Source organism: Hoplias malabaricus, chromosome 3, assembly GCF_029633855.1.
Source record: "Hoplias malabaricus isolate fHopMal1 chromosome 3, fHopMal1.hap1, whole genome shotgun sequence".
NCBI lineage: Eukaryota > Metazoa > Chordata > Actinopteri > Characiformes > Erythrinidae > Hoplias > Hoplias malabaricus.
In genome coordinates this window covers 55,311,894-55,337,548 of record NC_089802.1, presented here as the reverse complement: position 1 = coordinate 55,337,548, position 25,655 = coordinate 55,311,894, and the positions used below count along the sequence as shown (strand labels likewise).

The 25,655-nt window shown below is 37.8% G+C and overlaps 1 protein-coding gene across 2 annotated transcripts in view; it reads right to left on the bottom strand.

The window, feature by feature from the left end:
- Positions 1-25,655, bottom strand: part of nos1apa (nitric oxide synthase 1 (neuronal) adaptor protein a) — a 108,646-nt gene that overhangs the window by 1,823 nt on the left and 81,168 nt on the right. For both annotated transcript variants that reach the window (XM_066664173.1, XM_066664174.1), the window contains 2 exons: positions 17,136-17,297; positions 917-1,082 (listed from right to left, as the gene is read on the bottom strand). In XM_066664173.1, coding sequence (XP_066520270.1) covers positions 917-1,082; positions 17,136-17,297 — 328 coding nt within the window. The remainder of the gene's footprint in view (positions 1-916; positions 1,083-17,135; positions 17,298-25,655) is intronic.

Below are 25,655 nucleotides of genomic sequence, written 5' to 3'. Positions count from 1 at the left end.
TTACGACAAATTAACTAAGAGAAACAGTCTAATATGACTTAATGAAACAATATAACATTAAAATACATAGTAATGTTCTTCCTTCTCTTGTATAGTTGCATTTTTAGAGATATGCGGTTTTGTACAGACATCAAGGATATATTGTTCCATCAGTGGAGTGTCTTATTGTGGAGTGTTTGTAGATGTTCACACTTCAGCAAGCTAATGTGTCTCTACATTAGGGAGGGGGCAGCGAGTATCGCACTGGTCAGCAGGAGCTGAATGCACTTTATCATGAGTTGGCTAATGTGTAGGCCACTGCATCAGGATGTGATGGCCAGCCTGCATGAGACTCAGCTCTGTTGGGCTTCCATTCAGGGTGCAAAATAGAGCCTGATAGGTCACAATAAAGTGAAATTGAAGAAAGTGAAGAAAAATTGAGAGAGGGAATGAATTTGTGATAATGATAATACTTGGCTATGGAGGGGAGTAGTGCCTAAAAACGATTCCCTACATGAAGAGTCAGAGGATATATAGCTAGAGGAAGATAGAGATGTACAACCCAAAAGGCATTTATCATGTGTGCCTCCAGAAGCTGGGCATTATTTACATCTATATTTTACTGCTTTGACAATTTAATATCTTGCAAATGTTAATGAACTCCAAATGTAGGTCTGAACTGTTGGTGAGGAGGTCTATTTGATTTGACTATACAAAAGTAATTCATATGGTACAAAGACACTCCCTTTAAAGGAAATGAAATGGAACAGCACACTCAAGACAGGCAGAACGGACATGCTGGAGATATCTGCTTGAGAGAGAATATGGCAGAGATGGATGAGGCGGATAATGAAAACAGAGGGAACGCTTGACAGAAGGAGTGATGGAATGAAGAACGGCCGAGAGACCAGAGTAGAGCAGCTGAAAGTAAACTCACTGGAGCCGTGACCAGCCAGCTTGAGCTCCAGCTCCTGGACTTGCTTGACCAGCAGAGAGATATGCTGGAGAAGGTCCTTGTTCTGCAGTAGAAGCTGGTGCACTCGCGCCTGAGCCTCGATCCTGGCCGCTGCCTCTGCAGAGAGTTGATCTTTCAGCAGATGAACCTGAAAACAAACAGAACACAATTAACACTGAATATATATATATAAAATTCATGGTGATGAACAAACACTTCTTGCCATTTTCATTTTACCAACATTCAAAAGCATACTAAAGTAAATCATAAGTAGACCTTCAGTCTTATAATTTAAAAAAAAAAATATGCAAAGAAGTTTTAGGCCATTCTTATGCAATGCACTTCACCCATTTTAAAAGAATCTAAAACAAGGCAAGAGCAAAAATATTTCTACTGATACATTATATTAATGTAAACTCAGGAGTTTTATGTAAATTTAATGCAGTAGCTTTGAGAATTAAAAGGAAAAGAAAGTTTGAGTTGCCATTAGAGGCAAGCTGCAGAGCCACTAGTCAATAAATCATTCAAACCTGGAATAGAATGACTTGGCACAAATCAGAGAGGTTCAACATATCTTCCAGAAGACACTGAAATCTGATGCACCCTAAATTACTACAGCTCCAGACACTAACCTTTTTAGACAGGTTTAAAAGCAAAGAGAGGAATGTTCAGTTCAGGAAACCCATTCAGAAAAGCATTACGCATGCTTTAATCCAGGAATTCTGGGGTAATAACTATAACTAATATTTTTGCATTAGCATAGCACTGGATTTTGACTGAAATATATGCTTTCACATTTATAAAATACAAATTTCATCTAAATCTACCTTCATTACCAATCTGGTGTGATATGTTTAAAATATGAACGCCAAATTAAACAAAGAGAACAGATCAATCAGATAATGAAGGACCGAATCCTGTTAGAAACTTTTTTGTATGTGATTTCCTGATGCTGTTTTAATACATAGGTGTGTTTTAATAATCTTTCATTAGCTTTGCACCAGGCATTATGAGACGCATACTGAAAGTATTACAAAATACAACACATCACTGCTTGCATAAATGATATAAAATATTGAAGCATTATAAAACCAGTAAGACACCTAAAGCTGTGTTCTAGATTTTAGTGTTTTTTCAGTGACTGTACAGCAGTTTCAGATAGCGTATTGCTCCAGAGTATCATAAGATACTGATAAAACAAGACACATATATGGTTACATGAGTACAGCATAGTTACAGATGCTCAGCGACTATTACTGCAGTTAATGTCAAATATGAACACTAAATGAACCACAACAAAAATGCATTTCATCTCTTAAAAAAAACAAACTCAAATTATAAATATAATTGCACCCTAACTGACACATGACAGAAGTATTATAGTTTTGGATCTAAATCAGTCTGAAAAGGTTCTGTTGTTTAGTCCCAGGCTTAGAGCAATATATTAATCCCAGCTGACTTACTTCAGTGTAACCACAGCAACCACTGAAACCAAGAGGGAATTTCTTCTCTGGAGTGTTTTTTTTCCATTTTATCTTCACACTGTTGACGTCATTAGTGAAATTAGCTTAATAATGGATGAAGCTGAAGTGCTAGTACTGGGAGAAGGACATATTGCATATTGTGTGAACCAGAGGACTGGAGTTGATAATCACTGTCACCACTAATCAAAGCATACCCTCACATCCACACATACATCCACACATACATCCACACATACATAAAAAAAAAAAAATTGTGTTCCAAGTAGATGCTCAAAATTATTTTTAATTTGAGAGGTAGAAGTTCAATAAAAAGAGCACTTGAAATGTCAGTACATGATTTGAAGTGGAAAAGCAGTAAGGTCTCTCCCTATAATACTAACCATTCAGCAGCATTGTGTATGTTATTAAAACAGCGAGCCTCCACAGGGAGCTAAAATGCAAGTGCATCTACATGAACAAAACCATTTCTTAGAACAGTATTTCTGGAACCTTGAAGCCTGGTATTCTAAAACAATCACACAGACAATTTTAATTCTTTAATACTACGCGCACACACACACACACACACACGAGTAACACCTGTTCTTGAAAACGTGAAGTGTGCGTAATTTAAGAAAGTTGCTGTGTTACCTGTCATGACAGAATTTCAATTAAAAGTACTTATAATTAAGATGCACAAACTAAAATAATAAATAAAAAAAAAAAACACTTGTTTTGTTACTCAAGTTTATATTTTGTAACTCATATGGTCAGATATTTAATGTGGATCATTGCAATATAAGAGAGTTTGTAATATGTACCTACGTTAATGGCTGATCTTGCGCCGCTTATGGATTTATCAAATAGATCTCTATAAATTTATGGTCTATTAACGAAGTGATGACTTGCTGAATAGTTAACTATTGAGATTCCTTTTTTTTTTTTTTTTTTTTTTTTGGATTTGTGCAATATTTTAGAGTCAACTTTGAGAAAGGAGTCTGTGCTGTTCCCAAACCTGTGCAGGTGCTGCCTGTCCTTGGCTCCTTGGACACTGATTACAACCATCACCCCAGGAATTTTAAACTCTGTTATACTTGACACACTGTAACTGGCACAAGGGTATGCGTGCCAAAACGATACAAATGCAGCCTTAATGTCATGTGTTTACTCTGTGTCCTGTTGCTGTGCGTGGTTGTGCAACTCCAAAGTTTTATAACTTGCTTCATACAAAACGAACGCATTTGAAGGAACTCTTGCAAATCAGGAACAAATCCACCGACATTTATGCCTCCGTGACGGTCAATTGAGCGAAAACACATAGATGGAGCTTGTGTCAAAAATTGTATTATTATTAATAGTGTCTATGCATGAAAAAAAAAATCTAAAAAGCTAGTAATTTTGGGAATATTGTGGGGAAATAAATATTTAGTGTGATATGCATGACAAAGTGGCCAGGATAAAATGTGCTCCCACCCCACCCCAGAGTGAGCTGTGGTATCAAACATAGAAGCTTTAACAGAGAAAATTTACACTACAATCCAGGTTGTGGCTCAAAATAAAGGAGATGAAACAGGAGCTCTGTGTGTGTTAAAGTGGGTGTGTGAGTGAATGAATATATGAGAGCGAGAGAGAGAGGGAGAGAGGAGAGAAGAGACAGAACAAATTGTAATCTATTTTTAACTCAAAAGTATACATCACCTAATAGAATTGTTTACATCACTTAATAGAACTGCTAATACATCAGTAGGCTCTGTAAAGGGAATGAATTATAGGAGGAAGTTGTGGCCAAAATTGGTTCATGATTAATTAGAATTTAAAAAAAAAATCTGATAATGACAATAATAATAATAATATGCAAATGTACACTACTCTTTAATTGAATTTTGGCTCAAAATGGGAATTTAACAAAAGAATTTCAGATAAAAAAGGATTAAACGATTAAAAATGTAAAGGAAAAGAGGAAATGGGACTCATCGCAACTATACAAGAGATATTTGAGAGAAAGGAGGGAACCAATTTTCATTCTTACTTCAGGCCTGAAATAATCACTGGCACCTAACCCCCAACTGCTCCCCAGGTGCAGATATTTGCCTACTGCTCCAGGTGTGTGCTCACTGTCCTTAGTGCACTAATGTGTGTGTGTGTGTGTATTTATGTGTTTGTTTTTGTGAATGAATAAAATGGAGGAGACATTTAGCTGTCGTACAGTGACATATTTCACATGTCACTATGGTTTTAAAAGAATGTGTCTGTCAAGGCTTTATCACTGAGAAAAAAAGGGAGGAAAAAAAAAGGTCTACACATCCAATTGATAAGCTGCTCCTGCAGAAGAGTGGAAGTGGACAAATATACCTGCAGATTTCTTGTGAAAGGCTGGTTTTGAATTCTCTCTTGTTATGTAACAAATAATTGTCATTCAAAATTCAAACACCCTTCCACTCTTTTGTCATGTTATGGTAACTTGGGGCAGAATTAAAAATGACAAATTGCCAATAAATAAATAAATATGTAAAAATAAATACACTATTCATGATCGCTAACATTGATATCACCACCTTTAAATCTTCTAAAGCAAAACTCAAACATACTTTTGGATGCAGTATCATTCTGAAGAACAGAACAAATCAATGCACATGATTTTTACAGCAAGTGTTTTCTTGATGACACAAATGTGATGAATAAATTCTTTGCCACTATTCAATTTTAGGTAATGTTTATGACACACTTGATAATGCAGGCAATAAATAAAATTATACGAAATTTAGCATGCCATACTTTTCTGTTGCATTTCATCATGATGGATTGATAACACTGAGAATATGCATATATATATTTTGTGACTTGTGCACTAATATGTGGAGATTTGAATGAAATTTAAAGTATGTGAGTGTATTTCTCACATTTTTCACCTTTTACCAAAAGAATAAAGCCTGGGGATCAGAACTTGACGTGGCCCAGCTGTGAATTCATTTCCAGCAACAATCTTTTAACCAGCTCCTGTGACATTCCAAAAATGTCAGATTCTGTACTGCTGGTAGCTCTACCCTTCTAGTCATCGCTTGTCTTTTGCTAAACAGTGAAAATTCTGTGTGATCCATGTGCAATCTATTAGCAGACATAGGAAACATGCCCAAACATATAAAAACACTATCACTCATTCTGCCAAGTATCACCTTGTGGACGTGTACACAATGCCTTTCACCTCACCTGCTTGATTATGCAGCTGTACTGTGTCCTTCAGGTGTCCGAAGATGCAACAAACTGATAAATTGGAGAATACATTTCCTGTCATGACTTATCCCCAACACTGAGCATCACGGAGCCAATGACAGCTTTCCCTCTAACACACAGGAGTCATGGGTGATTTATGGCAAAGCTTATGGAGTGTGTATGAACTGTGCCACTGGCCTTTAAGAACAATACAATCCACCAGAAGCTAGGAGGCTAGGAGGGAAAGAGAACACAACTCCCCCCAAAAATGCTAACACTCTAAATGCAGTCAAATAGATTAGCACAGGTTCAGTGGCTCCAGTGCAGGTCTTTCACCTAAATTTATGTGTTTGCGTGTTATCCATGACAAACAGTCTATGCCACAGAGTGATAAAAGATACAATAATTTAAAGGCCGCATGATGAACCTCTTTGCTACTGTCATATTTTATATTACGGTTGGTTTGCCATCTCACTCTCTGTAAAGTACATGCAAAAATCATCTGTTAACTTTGGGCTTTTGTCTAAAGCACTCATGATATTCAGGAAAGTTAATGCAATGTTTATCACAGTGATATCCTAGTGACATCTAATTTATTTGTACTAATAAAAATGTAATTTAATATCGCTTAAAGATCCAATAGAGTAGGGATAATAATTAAAAGAGACAAGACTAGTCTTGGTCCAATATTGAGTACTGGGCAAAAGGCTAGAGTCCACTGAAGGTAAGAAGATATATTTTATGGCAATAAAACATAAGATAATTCACATGCATAAATAAGGGGGAAAAGATGACACTGAAATAAATTAATGGAAGGTGTTTGGGGATTGATGCATTCAGGTAGGTACTGCATTTCTACAGTACACATCCCATCCACTGATCTAATATACAGGAAAGAACATGTCTTTTAAGAGGCAGGACCTTAGGCCTATTGTGGAAGCATATATGGTCAAGCTAAGGAGCACCCAGATCCTTGAGATATAGCAGTTCCATCTTCTTTTGTCTTATCTTCTCTGTAAATGATTACCTTCCTCTTTTGAACTTTTAATATCAATGTTTGTGTTTTCAGGCTACCAGAGGATCTCCAGGTGAGATAGGTAGACTCCCCTCAGATTACACACACACATACACTCCAGCTTCTATCTGCCTATATTTCCCTTCCTAGACAGTTCACTTTTGTTACGTTCTATTGAACGGTACAATTCTACTTCAGTCTTTTCTGTACCTGGTTGGCTATCCACGATCACAGGAACGTTTGTACCTCAAAAAACCATGGTATAATTATAGGATCTGTGCCTGAAGATTTCACAAAAGGCAAGTTTGTGCTGGATGTCTGCACTGCTTCATGTAGAATGACAACTCTCTAGCCAACCAGTGCTCTTATGATATATTGTTACACTCCTAATAATACAAATTTGGTGTGTTGAGTACTAACAGCAACTTTCAGTAGAACATGCATCAGTTTCATTTCAAATAGTTGATCTGGCAATGTCACCAAACACCTCAGAAATGAGCATTTAGCACCTTCTCCAGTGTGTACTATCTGTGTGACCTGAGAGATGCCCTCGATTAGCCTGCAGACTGGTCAAGAATCGACCCAGAAAAGCAAGTCTGCTATCCATTCTCACACAGATTCTCAGCAATTTTACTCATGACCAGGTAGAGACCTTTAACTCTTTTTTTCAATTAATGCACAAGCTGAAAGCTTTCTATACAAATGCCTCACTCCATTATCTAAGGACTGCTAGAAAAAAATGAAAGCAAATGCAAGATTATAGATCACTGAGCCTATCCAAATCATTACAGCTAAAGAGATAGACTGTTGCCTATGTTTGAGAACAGAATCAATATGCTCTAGACAGTGTCTCAGATAAATACAGATTTTTTACTGAATAATGATTCAAGAATTCAGGAACAAATTCTTCTCTGCAGAAAAAATATCCACATTAATTAGGTTCTCAAAGAAATCAGATTTAAAACAATAAAGGAAAACCTAATTTATAGAGTGAGAAATGAAGCATTATTTGCTACCGATTCCATTCTTTTTCATTATCGTTTTTTCACTTTCTAAATCTGAAATGTTCCATTCTATAATCTGATTGGCTAAGCAACATTCAAAGTATATTTACTACATGCATGCCTATGACTACATTACAGAGAATGTATTATATTTGAAAATTAATATACTGTGAATAAACTGGATGTTGCTTACATCAACCACCAAGCATATTTGAAAATGGGTTTATAAAGAGGTTTAAACCTCAGCTAATATTTTTTTTACTATAGTTATTATTTTATTTTTTAACAGCTAGACTTCCAATAATATATTTGGTTGTACTCAGTGACTGACTACACTGAATTTCTTACATGCTTCAAATGTGTTTATGAGGCATTGCTTGCTTGTTTCTATTAAAATGAAAATGCAAATGTTAACTCTGCATTAAAAACAACTAAATTGTGATATTCTTCTTCTTCTTATATGACAAAAAGGAAAGTACAAGGATATGACAAAATGAAAGTCATGCCCAAGAACACGTTAGCCACTTATTCTTAATTCTTACACTAAAAACGTAAAAAAACGAGGGAGAGAGGAAAAGAGAAGACACCTTACGAAAACAGATGTTTCAGAAAACACTCACTCATTTCCAATTTCCAAACAGACATTTAGATCTCATTAGCACTTCAGCTAGACTTCTAATGCGATTCTCAGTAGAGAGCTCATCTAACAACCCATCTCACACTATTGTGTACTTTACTGGAGAGCTCATCCTGTCTCATTCAAGTGTGGCTCATTTCTTCAGCTGTTCTTGCAGTGCCTCAGAAAAGCGGCTCCTCATCTGGTAGTCTGGCAATGTCAAGAGAGATCAGAAAATGTGCTTGACTAACCTGGACCAGGATTAAATGATTGCCATGATCTGACACAGGGGCAAAGGTCAAGTTTTTCACTACTTGGCGGAGTGTAATTGAATGAAATATTCCTTTCGTACAATGGAATGAACACTCTGACACCTTTAAAGGTGAAGTTTTGAACTGAGGGCTAAAGGCCCTGTCTGCATAGTAGAAAAAGTAAATTACCTACTCCTTTAATGTAATTCTGTTTTAATGAAGGAATTTGTTTTAGTAAGCAGCTTGTTTAACCATCAGAAGCTCTCATTATATATATTGCTTTAATTTGCCAGTGGCAAAGGCCCAATGCCATCTTGCCCACATAATATAATCAATGAACCATATGCATGCAGGAATATCATAAGCACTATAATTGGCCTGTGCTAACTGACTTTGGTGCCATTACTGAAATCAGGAGCAAAAAAGTTAAGGAGCACTGGATAATAGCATTTATGCATTAAAAATAACAAGCTAGGACTAATATTAACACCCAAAGGTTGTTAATCTTTGGCATCTAAGGCATCAAGGTTTGTGGTTGAGTGCTGTGTTTTGACTTCCGGGTTGCGAGAGATACGCTGGCGCGTTTGGCTGCCGCTTCTCCCCCGGTGACAAAGTTTGTAATAGCTTTAAAGTTGTATTCGGTTTTTCTGCCCGCTGTGTGCAAAAGTGCTGTGGAACCCAACACACTGTATCAAACTTTGTACTGGATTTATTGTAATATGAGCCTTGGATTTCTCCTTGTGGCTCTGAGCTCTCTTAGAGTTTAGCGTCTGTGTCTGTGCTTAACATCTGCCGCGAGAGCACCTGTGTCGCCCGTGCTATGTGGATTTTTTCGGGATTACTTCTCTGGCTTCTACTGGGCTGTTACGGCTGCAACTTCCATTGTGGCCTCATCATGACGACAAGGAGAATAAGGTACTCTTTTGGTGAACTTTTTACGCTCCGAAATGCACAGTGTAAAACTCCTGCTCCTCTACTGATCCATCGTCACCTTGGTATTTTGCGACGACCTAAATATTCTCATCGGGGTCTTGGTCGGACTTATAACTACTATCAGCACCCCAACAATATCCCCTCGCTGTGGTCATCGTGTCGCCGTAAATCTTCCCAGGCGACGGCAGGCTCAACTGATCACACAAATAACCGGAACCTGTGTTACGTGTCTACAACATCTCTACACGCTCCGAGCACTGATCATAATCTGAAATGTGCTCTGTTTAATGTTCGTTCCTTAAATAATAAGGCAACGTTTGTCGCAGATATTATCCAGGAACATGACACTGACCTGCTTTGTCTCACGGAAACCGAGAAGGGTCTGGGCGCAGATCTCACGCCTGAGGCTACCTCTCCTGTGGTACCTATCTGAGGCGCCAGAGAAGAGGTGGCGCCGTTTCAAATATCGCCATCTAGTGTCATAGGGTGGTTTTGCCAGTAGACCCAGAATTGAAACGCCGTTTGTGTGGGAGCGTGTTTGTATGTGACAAAATTTTGGACGGACAGGTCTGGAGTTTTTTTGACGGTACGTTACGAGATGTCTTTGTTTAATTAACGAGGATATTGGGTCGCTGGGATAACTTTTTTTCCAAATTAATGAACTCACGTTAGCTCTGCATATATATATATGTGTGTGTGTGTGTGTGTGTGTGTGTTAAATACATTTTTTGACTTATAAAAATAATAAAGTATTTTTGTTTTGACATGAAGTAGATTAACCAGACGGCTAAATGTGTTTGGTTCTTAGTTATGTAGCATACTGTATGATCTTTATATATATCGATTATTTATTTATACATTCATCTATCTATCGTTGTGTCTGTATGTCTATGTCTGTTGTTATATGTGCGTATACTGTCCAGGTACAAGGCAAATGCATACACAGATCAACCAAAAACAATGTATACAAGAAAACAACAGATGGACTCAAGTCTGTAATGTTATAACTACAAGGTGCTCCTGTGGACAGTGGAGCTGAGAGAATATACAGTGAGTGTAGAAACAAGGAATTGGTCACAATATCATGGTTGATCCGTGTATAACTGTCTACAAAACTTCCATTAATGCAATTATTAATGTATGTTTTTTCATTTTTACTTAGATGCACTCTTCAGTCTGGCTTTGTGGTTCAGCCCCATCTTTAAACAGATACACAACATGCTGCAAAATGTTTCATTGTCCTTTGTGCCCTGTGAAGTTGTTTAAGCCTACCGACTTGGCAAGAGTTAAGAAGCACATTGAACTTCATTGGAAAAATGCAATACCGTTTAAAGGTATTGTAACCTTGCTATTTTTATTTTTGGTAGGACAAAGTTCATGTTGATTCATGTGTTTTATTTTTAATTTATTTTCACATTTTTCACAGAATATCGAATTCACAGAAGTCATCAGAATTGCAGATCAGAAGAACACTGTCACTGCCCTCTGTGCTCAAAAACTATTTTGAGGAGAGATAATATGGAAAGCCATCTTCAGGCATGTCAGGTTACTTCCTCTGTGGTGCACACACCTTCACCTACAGAAGTACCTTGCATATCTGCTATATTCACTTCAAATTCCTCAAAGGACGCACCACCTCATTTAAAGTCAACCACACCCCAAGCACCTACTTTAACAGTTGGTGCTTCTAAGATTTCATCATCTGCTCCTGTACTTTCCTCTACATCATCCATTCCTCTGTTACTTCCTTCTCCGAAAAAGGCTCAAACGACATCACCCCAAAGAATAAAGTGCCCTCACTGCACTACAATTGTACATGGGAAGAATTTGCCTGGTCACGTTTCCAGAAAACATTCAGAAGCAAAACCAGATATAACCAGCACATCACATTTGAAACGTGTTTGTGTGGAAAAAATAATTTAATGTCACAAGCTTCATTTTACTGTCTGTTCATATTTATGTCCAATAGTGTATAAATAAAACTTTATATTTCTCATAGACTGAAGCCATCATAGAGAGGACGTTTGAGGTGATAAAATGCAACAGAGCAAGTCTGAAGAGTACATCGTTCGTTTTAGAAGTCATGACTCCAGAGGTAATAAATTATATTTAAAAATTTTGTTTATTAACATTGCATTATCCTGTCTAATCAATAATTTATCTCACTTTAAGATCACCATCCTTCTGTTGAGAAAAACAATGTTTTTTCATGTGTAGCCTTTGAATGACTCAAACTGATTGCTTTTTTTCATTCTCTAGTTTGTCGAATTTTAAAAAACTGCTTGTTTTTATTATTATTATTATTATTATTTTGTTTGCATTTTGCTGTTACATAGTATTGCTGTTTTTTGCATAGTGGCAGTTTGTTTTATTAGTAAAAACCTGTTCTTGCATGTCACTTATTTTCTCTGTACAGATTTCTTTTAAATTCTGTAGGATTTATTCATTTATAACTACTTTCTTTTATTACATTTGTCTCTGTTCATATTTGTGTTTTATTCCATATGTTTTATAAATAATTAAAGCAAGAATGCTGTCATTAAATGCAAGATTTCTCTGTTCAGAATATTCTTTGTATTTATTCTGTAGTTTGTTTTTATTTGTTTTTAGTTTGTTTGATTTAAATTTGTTTTAAACTGTAAAATTGAATGTGTGTTTTTCTTAATTGTTGTTTATTCACATTTTGCATTGTTTTTATTATTATTTAATTATTATAATAATTATATACATATTAATAATAATATACAAATAAATACTTTGTTTCCAGTGTAATTTAGTTAACAAATAATTTTGAAAATGTGCTTTTATAAGGTGTCATTAAAATACAAACTAGCATTTTATTAAAGGAAATGCAATAAGAAGGATGGCTAAAAATATGATTGAGAAAATGTCGAGACACATTGTTAGAGATCACAACAATTAGTCTTTATTTTTAGTCACTGACTCCTTCATATTAGAACATAAACATATCGCTTATATCCCAATCAAATTTAGTGGAGATTCTGAGACTAACCTCAATATTGACATGGCAAATATTTCACTAACCAACCATATACTATAATTCCAGGAATATGTTTGACTTAAATTTTGTGTACATCATAATATGTTACAGAATCGTATAAAATGCAAAAAGACGGCAAAAACATTGAGTTTATTTACAACTATTTCCACTTGCCAGAGATTCGCACACTGCGTATTCTGCCATGTTCACTTTATCAATCATGTGACTTTCAGAAACAGTGATGTCATTTCCCGGACTCAGTGATGAGATAGGTCTCGGAGGAGAGGAGGACTGACAAATGAGATTCACGGCCTGACCCTGTTGCGGAAACCTGGCAGCGGCCCAACGAGTATTTCGCGCTCAATCAGACTCTGCCTCCACACTATCAATATGTGGATAAACCTCGTTTAACTGGACGAGGAGGAGGACTTGCAGTGGTGTACAGCCCTGGCCTCAAAGTTAAAACAGTTTCAATCCCAAATATGACATCGTTTGAGTGTTTGGCGCTGTTGGTCTCTGCTGTTAAACCTGTATTGGTTCTGCTCATCTATCGCCCCCCAAAAACCTCATCTGTTTTTGTGGCAGAGTTTTCTGAGCTAATCTCCACACTTATTCCTGTTTATTCTGATTTGTTGCTGCTTGGTGACTTTAATATTCACATCAATTCTAGTAACTGTTTGTTTGCTAAAGAATTTCTTAATGTTTTACAGAGCTTTGATATTTCTCAGCACGTTGATTTCCCTACACATAACAAGGGCCACACCTTGGACATTGTTTGCTCTCTGGGTAAAACCCCTTTTAATGTGAGAGGCATTGATCTGTGTGTATCTGACCATAAAGCTGTGTTCTTTGACTTTCCACTATCATGTCAACTGCGAGAGCAGCGTCAATCACGCCAGTTTACATTCCGGAGTGTCAAAAATATCAGTCCTCCTGCTGTTATGGAGATGCTCAGTCAGAGCCCGGTACCTGATTGCTTAGATCCTGATTTGCTAGTGTCCCACTATGACGAAACATTGTCACATATTTTAAACCACCTGGCACCTCTAAGAACACGCTTGGTTACATTTTCTCAGCCTGCTCCCTGGTACACTGCTGAGCTGCGCAAGCTGAAAGCTGTTGGTCGCCAGCTTGAACGACTCTCAAACAGAACTGGCCTGACTGTGCATGCCCTTGCTTACAGTGATCATGTCTTGTTTTATAAGGAAAAACTACAGGAAGCTAAAACACTCTATTATTCTGATGTTATTCTTGGTGCCCACAGTAACCCTAGAGCTCTCTTTTCCACTGTTAATAAGCTATTGAGCCCTGTGAAAAGTTTCCCTATGGTTCCTTCAGCTGAACTCTGCTCTCGGTTCATGGACTTCTTCAATCATAAAATACTTACAATTTACTCTCAGTTCCAGCCCACTGCAACCAGGCTAAACATTCCTCAACTATCTCCTCAGTTCAGCAGCAGCTATTTTTCCACCTTCAATACTGTAAACCAACAGCTTGTTTCACAGATTATTAATTTCTCAAAGGCAACTTCATGTCAATTAGACCCTTTTCCTACACAGCAGGTGAAAGCCTGTTCTTCATTTATCTGTCCTCTCATTACCAAAATGATCAATGCTTCACTTAGTTCAGGAATGGTCCCAGCTTCTTTGAAACTGGCAGCTATTACTCCAGTTCTCAAGAAGCCTGGCTTAGATCCTGAGAACCTCGCAAATTATAGGCCCATCTCTAATCTCCCTTTCCTTGCTAAACTGTTGGAGCGAACAGTAGCTGCTCAGTTAACAGAACATATTCAATCATGTGATCTGTTTGAGGTCTTCCAATCAGGTTTTAGGAGGAACCACAGCACTGAAACTGCTCTTGTTAGGGTTGTCAATGACTTGCTGATGTCAGCTGACCAAGGACTGCTGAATCTTCTTGTCCTGTTGGACCTTACTGCAGCCTTTGATACAGTGTGTCATAGCCTTTTACTAACTCGGCTCAAAAACATGGTTGGCGTAACTGGTACTGCATTAGCCTGGTTTAAATCGTATCTTTCTGGTAGGCAGCAGTTTGTTTCAATGGGAAGTTTTCGATCTGACACATGCTCCTTGTCACATGGTGTCCCCCAGGGCTCTGTTCTTGGGCCCCTGCTTTTTATTTTGTACATCCTTCCTCTTGGTGACATCATTAGACATCATGGGCTGCAGTTTCACTGTTTTGCTGATGATGTCCAGATATACATTTGTACAAAACCTTCCCACAGCTTGCCACCTAGTGCCTTGCTGGAATGCTTAACTGATGTGAGGGCTTGGATGATCGAGAACTTCCTGAGCTTAAATAATAAAAAATCTGAAGCCATCATAATTGCTTCTCCTGCAACAGTCAGGAGGCTTAGTGACACTACTGTTTGTATCCCTGGTTTTGTTGTCTCTACTTCAACACTAGTGAGAAATCTTGGAGTAATGTTTGATTCTACATTATCGTTTGACTCACATATTAACAACACATGTAGGACAGCCTTTTACCATCTTAAAAATATCTCTAGGATTCGCCCTTTTCTCTCTCTCACTGCTGCCGAGACCATTGTCCATGCATTTGTCACTTCCAGACTCGACTACTGCAATGCTCTGTTGTGTGGCCTCCCTGCTCGAGCTTTGAGTAGGTTGCAGTATGTCCAGAACTCTGCTGCTAGGGTGCTGACCCATACAAGATCTTGGGAGCATATTACTACAGTCCTAAGTCGTCTTCATTGGCTTCCAGTGAAGTATCGAATACAGTACAAATTGCTTGTGTTGGTGTTTAAATCCTTGCACGACCTTGCCCCTTCTTACCTAAGTAGTCTACTGAAACCATACTCTCCAGTGCGTACTCTTCGGTCCTCAAGCCTCCATTTGCTTGAGGTCCCACATTTTAAGCTAAGCACCTCTGGAAATAGAGCATTTTGTGTTGCGGGTCCAAAGCTGTGGAATAGTCTTCCCGATGAACTGCGAGCTTGTTCATCTGTAGATGTTTTTAAAATCAGACTAAAAACTCATCTTTTTAAACTAGCATATGGATGATACTATGTATATGTCTCTATGGTCATTTTATGTTTGTATGTGCATTTACCTTTTATTGACTTTCTTCTTTTTTTTTTAACTTTTTTTATTTTCATTTTTATTTTTATTTTAATTTTTATTTTATTTTATTTCTTATTCTTTATTTTTATTATCTATTGTACAGTGTCCTTGGGTCACTTGAAAGGCGCTTTCAAATAAAATTTATTATTATTATTATTATTATTAAACATACAATGAGGGCGGTGAGCATATTAAAGTTTCTTTCCCAGTCTTCTGATGTGCAAATAGGGTGTAGAAAAATCAAGAGCATCTTTCTATTCATCTGCATTTTTCCACAAGTATAAATGGTCAGTGCTGCACAAAAGGAGAAATAAATTAATAAGCAACAATTGTCAAACTTGTTCCGCTTTGATGGCACACTTCAAAGCGTGCTATTATTCTTCAGCGACTAGTGCCATCCCTGAGCAGATGGAATACAGCCACGGCTTGTTTTCTCCATATTTACAGATCATAATATTGACAGGGCCAGCACAAACATCTCTAACAGGCCATGCCTCCTGCCCAGAAGTAATGGGCTTTCACATGCAGACAAGCTTAACGAAATGAGAGGAGCTTGTATCAACATAAAATACCCTACAACTTAGCTAATCACAGTGGATAAACCCACATTGCATTTGTGAGCAGACATTATGGTTATATTCACCCCTTCCTAAGAGCTTAAATCCATGGCAGAATGAGATCAACATGGGCTTTTGAAAGGCCAGATTACTATATCAGCCTGCTGTCTGCAGGGGTGAAAATGCTGAAGACATACAAAACCTTCAGCTGTTTATGCCCCTGGTGGTGCAGAATCAGTTCTTATGTTTGGATTACAAGGGATGACTTTCTGCTTGGGGTTGGGACTGCTAACACACACAGAGAGAGAGAGAGAGAGAGAGAGAGAGAGAGAGAGAAGTGAGAAAAGGACTCATCTAGGTCAGCAGCTAGAAGGAAAAGGATAAGTGGGATTGCTGGATGCTGGGTGTGAAGCAACTGCTTGTAGAGCAGCTCAATTATAAAACCACAACCTCCAGGCTCATTATACTCTGTAAACAAGCTACCTGGATTTACTTCAAACCTAAGAACATCACACTGATCGAAAAATAATATCTGAGTTTGGAGAAGCAATCAGAACCGACTTGGCTGTGATGTTTTATCATTTGCAGAGAGTGCAAATCCATGATAAACACTCTTCTGGACACGGCAGACTCAGGATTAGCATCCCATACATTGCCTGCACCTCTTCATAATGTCTAATCATAGATAATAGTTTCCCTCCATAGCAGTTAGCTGCTCCATTTAAATAAATGAAAAAAAAAGTGTAGTGCAGAATGTGCACAAGAAAAGGGGAAAAAAAGGACCCCAAGGAAACAATGAAGTTAATTACCAAGTTGAATCGCTGCTTACTTCCAAATTAATTACAGTAATATACTTAATCTTTTGTCTCATCCATTTAAAGTGTTACCAAATGTTTGTACTGAACACACTGCTGGGAAGCACGTGCCTCTGAGACGATTTCGGATAACGTATGTGTCATCTCGCCACTGGGAATTCTTTCTTTCAGAAATATAATCATTGCTGTAATACTGGGTTCCATTTGTGTAGCACACACTGGGCAGACTGTGTCTTACCTGAGCTACAGCCACTTGGGTCTGCTGTTGTTGCTGAGTGAGCTGCTGCTGGAGGAGCTGGATCTGGTGGTGGACGGACAGAGGTGTACTTGCTGGGAGCTGGCTGCCCGAGGGAAGCAGCATTTTTGGAGAGGCTAACAGGACAGAGGCATCGTCAGAGAGCTGTATGTGAGGAGACAGAAACAGGAATATCAGTGCTTTGGTGTCCAAGTAACATTCTTCTGATTATATTTAGATGTTTATTAATAAAGACAATGGAGCCATGTTTCCTGAAACTGTTACTCAAGGCTAGAACAGCAGTGCAGATACTGAAGGGTCTCTAAAAACAAACGCTCAGTCCATGGCTTCACACTCATTCATACACCTACACCTATGGACACTTTTACACAGCCAGTTGATTTACCAGTATGTGAATTAGACAGTGGGAGAAAACTGGAGCACACACAGGAAACACACACATACACAGAACACATCAAACGTACACAGACAGTGACCTGAGACAGAGACTTTAACACACAACCCCAGAATTCTGGAGCTGTGTAACACTACTTGTCACACCAGCATGCTGCCCTATATCAATCTATAATCAGACCTCCATATTTTAGATTTTATATGTCTTCTATATATCTGTTACAATAAAGTCAAACCTGGCATAGCTTTGACGAGACAATTTAATAGTATTTTCTTCTCTCATTTACAACAAGAGGAGCCCCACATGAGAAACCAGTGACCTAGAAAGAAACTCAATATGTAGTCTGATATATTTTTTAACTGCATTCAGTCGGTAAATTATAAACATTTCAGTTAGTGGTCATATCCTGGACATCTGTTAAAACAGAAGAAGTTAAATAGAATGTTTTATGAAAAATAACACTCATTATTCATCAATAACATAACTAAAAATACATGGACTAAAAACAAATCTCTCTCAATATGATACTTCTTCAAAACCAGATAAGATGCAGAAATGGCTGTAGCAGTCAGAGGCGAATAGTGCACTAATGAAGAAACTGCAGTCATGTGCTCTACTTCACAAAGCATAACATCTACCTGATAAACCTGTATACTAATGCAATGTTATTTACTGTTAAGACACCTAAACAGACAGGTCTGATAAGACATGCTTATGTTGCTTAACTCTCTAAAAACATCTCTCATAAATCTTACAGACTACACAGAAAAAATGTCCCATATGCAAAGATCAAAAGAACCTAGATGCAAAACAACAACAAAAAAATGGTGCCAAAGTGCTAACCTAGCCAACTTAATTAACCTAGATCTCCAAAACTTTCTGAAAGGAAAGATGCTGCAGAGAGGGAAAAAAAACAGAATGAAAAACTCCCAGCGTAAGAGAAAGTTAATCAAAAACCATGAAGGAATAGCCTCCAGAATTTGTCTTTGAACAGTAAATGCAATGTTTTGGTGGCTGGTTCTTTGGTGGCAGATAATTGCACTGGGGAGACAAACCGTGCAGACACAAGTACTGTCAACTGACAAACTGTTTCCTCCTTTTACTGGGACGCTTTGCATGCTGCTACATTCATTAGCAGGATCTGTGACACTCCATCACAGCTATTTCTGTGTCCAAGTAGTGAACACAAATTCTTCTTTCACATCTTTTGCAAACAGCCTTATGCTTCTTATAGGCATACCGATACAATGCATCTTTTGTTTTACCTGTTCTACATCATATTATCTGTTTAAACTAGTGGTGTTAAAGGCAATGCTTATATATTATTTATTTATTTATTTTTAAAATGTTAACCCATTTTGCAAGTTTGACCCTTTGTAATTCCAGCTTTGCCAAGCTGCTTTCTTCCAGACTGGAGCGCACTTGTCCAAATACTGCGTTTAATTGGCAAAAAGCCTCATTGTAGGCTTTTAATATGCATCTCTTTCAGAAAACAGTTTTAATTACTGAAGGATATACAGTTTTTTGCAAACATAAGACTTTCTGATGTCATCATTATTAGAAATATAGTTAGGTGGTCCAGATATCTGGATTTAGGGCAGACAAGGGACCACAAAAATAAATACATAAAAGTGAAGAGTGAAGACAATGTTTCTAATGTTTTACTATTTTGCTACTATTTTCAATATTCAAATATTTATCATAATACATAATACATATACATGCACAGTATGCAAATTCCTCAAATCCACAAGGAAATATTTAATTAGAATAAATTTACATTTTGATTTCCCTGCCCAGATAATTAAAATCTGACACACTGAAAACTCACAAGCACTCCACTGTACTTAACTTGCCTGTTATAAACACTTTAAAGATATTATTTAGCATGTAGCACTGTATGGTGGCCTCTAATGTAAGGTCAGGTGTAGATATTTTTAAAAATCTCTTACCGCTAAATTAGTTTGCAGGCTAAAGCTCCAGACAGATCCCTCTACTGCTTGCAAACACACAAGTTATTAGCATTGTATTCACCTCAGATCAGTGGGCAGCACTATATTCCCACTCGTGTTGGACAGTTAATGTTACGAAATACTGCACTGGTGAGATTTTAATCCACCTTTACTTCCATGCAGGTGACTGTGTTCGTGCCACTTGTATCAGTCTTTAATGAAGGGATCTGGCAGAGTGTTTACAACCAGGATGGGACTACACATAAAGCCAAACCCTGTGTATTCATTTTGTGCTTTCCATGTTTGCATTTAACACAGTTAAGGGAAAATATAAAAAATTCTATCAAACATTTTTCTTAAATGTTGTATTGTATACATATTCTTTCTGCTTACATCTTCTATCCGATTAAATGAGGTGGGTAAATAATCTGTCAAAAAGACAAACAAAAGCCATGTAAACACCTTTAAAACATTCTGGCAACAGCAGCACACATTACTGGACTACGGGTCATACAATTTGCAATGTGTTTTGCAGTTTGGGGAGGGGGGTCTTTCATCAACTCTTATAAAATCACGAAAGACTTTGGTGTCATACAGAAATTCTGCTCCCACTCTAATTCCTTCAGTGCTCCTCTCTTCCACCAGTCTTTACTCTGAAGGGGGAGTTGCAGAGGCAAAATAAAGCTTTATAACTCCAGAGGAGGGAAACTTTTTTATTTATTTATTTATTTTATTTTACAGACCACTCACTGGCTGATGTGCATGCATGAGACCAGTTTCTCTCTCTCTGTCCGCTTTTAAAGGGCCTGGACACCCTGCAGGCCTGACTGCGCGTCCCTGTGCGAATTAGGCCTGACGTCTTCCTCTCGAGGACAGTAAACTCCAGTAACACACTGCTGCTCCACTCATACTGACTGGATCCCTCCAGGGGCTTGTTGTCATGGTAACGTGTATACCAAGTGTTACTCTGCACATATATATCATCTAGACTCGGATTACTTGTGGCACACCATTTTAATCAGATTGGTAAGTGGAGTGTGCATTTAAACACCTCAATCTGAATCAATAATCGTAATGAATGAAATAGGAGTGGAGAAAATATTCACATTTAAACATAGCCTATATATTGCCCAGGTTTTATAGCTCCCAGTCATCTGTCTGGTGCAACATCTGCACATCTGCTTTACAAATTTACACCTTTCACTTTGGATTGTTTTCTTTTTTATTTTATTTTTTTGTCATTGGCTCCTGCACATGTCAGGAGTATTTGTATTTAACTGGTTTAAGAGCTTTATGTAACATCACATCTCTCCTACTGGCTACTGCAGAAGGTCCTTCCTCATCCATGTGATATCAGTGACAAGCACAGCATGGGGAAATGGGAACAATTATATTGGAGTACAGAGTGTAACCGCCAAGGATCCGCCAGACAGATCTATGTGAATCTTGTAGAAGAGTGTTTGGAAACGTCCCACACATCACTGGCTAATAGCAAATTTAAAAAAATGTCAATTTTGGGGAGTAAACATGAGTTTAATTATTTGATTTCTTGTTCAAACCTATGAACTCGTAGTTTATGGCTTTCATTTTGTGTGCTGTAGGATCATGCCTCAATGCCTCCCCATTTCTGGTAAGATTTCATGAAATATATCCTCCACTCTAATCGCCCACTCTAAACACAGTACTGAGAGACAACGTCAGTACAACTGACAATTGTATTGGAGGGTGCCCTTAGCAGGAAACCCTGGACTGTACTCAATAATCAATAATAAGCATTAATCTAAAAATGACACACTGGAAAGAGCCAACACTTTACATATGAAGGAATTTAATAAAACCTGTAGTTTCTGTTTCTCTCAATAAACATGGCTGATGAAACCCGGTAACTGCATTTTCCCTATGGAATATAACTTAAGATCCTGTAAACCCTTCATACACACAACAAAAAATGTAACTAAATTACAGAAAGCAATAAATAAATTCTAATTAAGCTAATTTTTTCACTCATATCTACAAGAAAATAGACTACTTAGGAATAATCGGAATAATCCTTTTTTTGAGGTCAGATTTAAGCAAATAGGACAAATGGGATAATTTCAAACTAAAACATGATTAATTACAAAAATAGGGCAATTAAGCACAATTTATTTTTGAATCATCAGACAGACTTGGTCTTAACATGTTTTTTGGTATAAGTAAGAAGTGCTACTGTCATTACCTAGACACATAATGTATCTAGATGTGTGCTGTTTTGAGACTGCAGCAATGTTGTGCCAAGGAACAACACTGTTGTCATCTCAGCTCTAAGCCATTGTGAGACAGTGACATTAATTAGAGCAGTGGCTCTGAGTTCTACGAGAATACAGAGAAGAGGCACAGCCAGTACTGGACACTGTGACTGTGACCAACTGGCCACAGTCTCCCCAAAGATTGAATTGTTTACTTTCCCAGAACGCCCAAGATGAAATTATAGTAATGGCAGCATTCATATATTAACCTGCTGAAAGCAGAGTGTGTTTGGGTGAGGGAGACAAGGCACACATTGTACCAGCTAAGAAACAAGTTCTTTACATTCTCTGCTCTGCTCAGTTTGAATGATGTATACCAAAATTGCAAGTGGAAAATCCTGTCATTGATAAGAAGAGCAAAATTGCTGAAACACTATCAAAGATAAGCGAAGCAACTAGAGTGGAGGTTTTTACTCAGTTCTAAACTAGCATCTTCTGAATCAGGATATGTTGGATACAATTCCACTGCATGTAACCCACTGCTATAAATATTTATATTAGGCCAAAAGGCTTATCTGAGAAAGAAAGAACCTCCATAAACTCTCACATCAGGTTATTTATTTGTCACCATTTCACGTATCACTTTTAAACGACATAGCTTTTATAGGCATTAAACTCTTCGGACATCTGGTTCCTAATCGCCATATCAGAAGATCTCTGAATAGGCTTCTGTGGAATGAAGCAATTCACACAACCATAGTTATATATTTTCAACTGAATCATTAAAAAAAATAAATAAACGTGTAATTCCCCTTTAATAATCAGTAAGCAGTTATAAATGATCCAAAATAAGTTCTTGGCTTGGATGCAACATTCAAGAATTTTCCTACACTAGAATTTTATTTATATTTTTTAAGTTGTTGATGGCTCAGTAGCCATCATTTCTCCTTATTTCACTGCACCTCACATGTGAAGAACAAGGAGTAGGCCCTATGTGCAGTTTGTCATTAGCTACAGCCTTAGAAGACTGAACGTGTCAGATGCAAGGTTACAGCACATTGCATTTGCATCCGGTCACATTCCGCACTCCGTCTTCTCACTTACGCTCATCAGGTCCTAAACGCTTAGTCTAAGTATTCAAAAGGCTTAAGTTTGTCATAACAACACAATGCTGAGCTAGGCTGCTTATGCAAAGCATTCTATTAGAGAAGTGTCTCGTGCTCCTATACACATGACAGATGACTCCACGTTTCAAGGTGTGAGACCTAATATTCACACAAGCACACCTGCTCTAATCTTCTGCTCCCTCCAGAGCGTGCTGCTAAAAGCTGCGGCTCTGCAGACTTGCTGCCATTCCTCATATTCCTGCTAGGATTAACGCAGGCGAAACAAAAGCTGGCTGGGGCCTGGGTTAGCATGTTGATGAGGCTGGCATTTTTGCAAGAGAGTACTACTTGACAGCTGTTTATTTGGGCAGCCCTACAGAACACTACATTGTAAATAACACCTGCTCCCACATATGACTTGGTGAGATTTTGCGACTTTTCCCTCATATCTACAGCATGAGCCTGCAAAACCAGTGCCATAAACTGATCAATGAAAACAGAACTAGACGTCTCCTAACACCATCTAGATATATGGTGGTCACCTAAGGGTTAAATTATTTTATTAAATTAATATAATTGAGGGCGAGAGATTTTTTTGTGATAACTTGACTGTCTTTGATCTAGTGTTGATCAAGATCAAGTTACCCACTTCTTCACCGTCTTTTTCCATCATTTTGTAGACATCACTATATTCCAGCTACTAGACATTGCCAAGACCTAACCAGTTGCTGTATGTATGTATATATGTACATCTCACCGCCAGAAGAAAAAAAATATTTTCCAGTCCTATAACCCAGAGGCTGAGAACTCTGCTGACTCATGGACCAGGAGAAAAGATGGGCTTGCTTGTCAACTTGCACAGCTCTACACAGATGTATTTGTTATCTTGTAGTTACTAAAAGGCAGCAAGAAAACCTCAGCTGTACAGTTGGCTAGAGTAAGAGGCAGAGAGTGATAGATGACCAGTGAAAGTGTGCAAGAGAGCACCTGAATGTCTATAGCCAAAATTCTACTGTCACAAACCAAGCTTGGAGGGTAAAGGACATGCTAGAACAAGGTGTTTACAGAAGGCTGAATCTGAGCACCTGATCATCACTTTCATCAGGACTTGAAAGTCAGGAGTGAGGAGTGCTCCAATTTAGACCAGTAATGTGGTTCAGAAGACACAAAGTATAGATACAGTTTAAGCCTAACAAAGTTAAATTCCATTGAAAAATAATCTTTTTTTTTTTTTACATCTATGTCTGCATAATTCACATATGCCCGTTTATGCAGAACTGCGTGAAGTAGTAAATCTGGTATGCAGGGGTGTCTTAGTGGGGTGAAAAGTGAGACTGGAATTTTATTTTCCTTTAAATATTAATATAATTTAAAGATCACAATAAATGGTAAATGTAGAGTTTTGGGTAAATAAATCGGGTAACTGATGGAGGCATCCTCACCCCTTGTACCAAAAGGTTTAGTCCGCCTTCACCTGGCTTTTTAACTAGGCACAGTTAACTTAGCGTTCATTCTGCTGAAGCAGCTGTGCGCGTTGTATTCGTGCTATGGAAGATGATGTCCAAGAAAGCTAAATCTGGTTTTCAGAAAAGAAAAGAGAGGCAGGAAAGAAGAAGGAAAAAATAAAGAAATGAGGGAGTAACTGCTAACAAACTTATTTCCCAAGAAAGATGAGCCCAAATGTGAAAGCCTACATTAAATGAATGCTTCAATACCACCGCGATTGTCAGTGCTAAAATCTGCATAAAATAAAATTAAAAATAGCATGATGCCTTATCTGTAATCTGAGGTCAACTCGAAATAAATTTTTGTTTGCATACACTTATACTGTAGCTAATGTGTTTAGCAGCACTAAAGTCATGCTCTGTGTTTGTTATTTTTAGCTATAGCCTAATTAGAATAAGAGGCAATTCCATCCAATGTTGACTTGCTTGTCACATCCATAAGAAAAATAAAATGCCACAGTTATGATGCAAATGGTCATATGAAATTTGAGGAACACTCAGGAAGTGGTTGAGGGGGGCGCATTGGCACTGCTTGGCGCTACGCCCCTGCTGGCACGACTGCAAACTTTAGTCAAATTTGAGCTACCATAATACAATGATTTTCATAGAGATTCTAGTGAAAATTAACATTTTGTTAATGATAGCTACTGGACAAAATTACATTTTTAAAGGCATTTTTAGATCACTGAAAACAGAAAAATATATAAATATTTAAAATATATATCATACATTTAAACAAACAAACAAACATCAGTAATGTAGGCAATGTGTCAAAGTAAAAATTGGGGGTGGGTGTATTTTAAGATTTTAGGTACAGACTGGCCAAGGTCCTCTCTGCTACCATGTGTTCCTTTATAACCTCCAATATGTTTTCCTATACACTGCGAGAATACATTTCTTTTTGCTTGAATGGTCTTTAACTCCAAGTCTGTGAGGAGAAATAATGAAGGTAATAACAGGTTACTACAGCAGCATTTATCTCTAGCATCAGTAACGTTCATGGGGGCCTGTGGCAGGTTGGGCAGTGGACAGCACTATCAGTAGTGGTCAGAGGGTAATGAGGTAAGATATGGTAAGGTCCGTTAGCCTGACCAGACTCCACTCCCTCACTGAAGCAGCAGCATTACTCAATAGGCCATGCATAAAAGAGCCTACAATTCTAGATTTCACATTTGCGGTCTCCTTGCCTCTAGTCTGAGTTTTTAATGAAGTCCACAATGTTTACAGGGCATTTCTGACTTCACAAGGAGAAGGAAACATTAGGGAAAAAGATAGATGGCATAAGACAGAAATACCAAATTAGAGATGTACAAAATG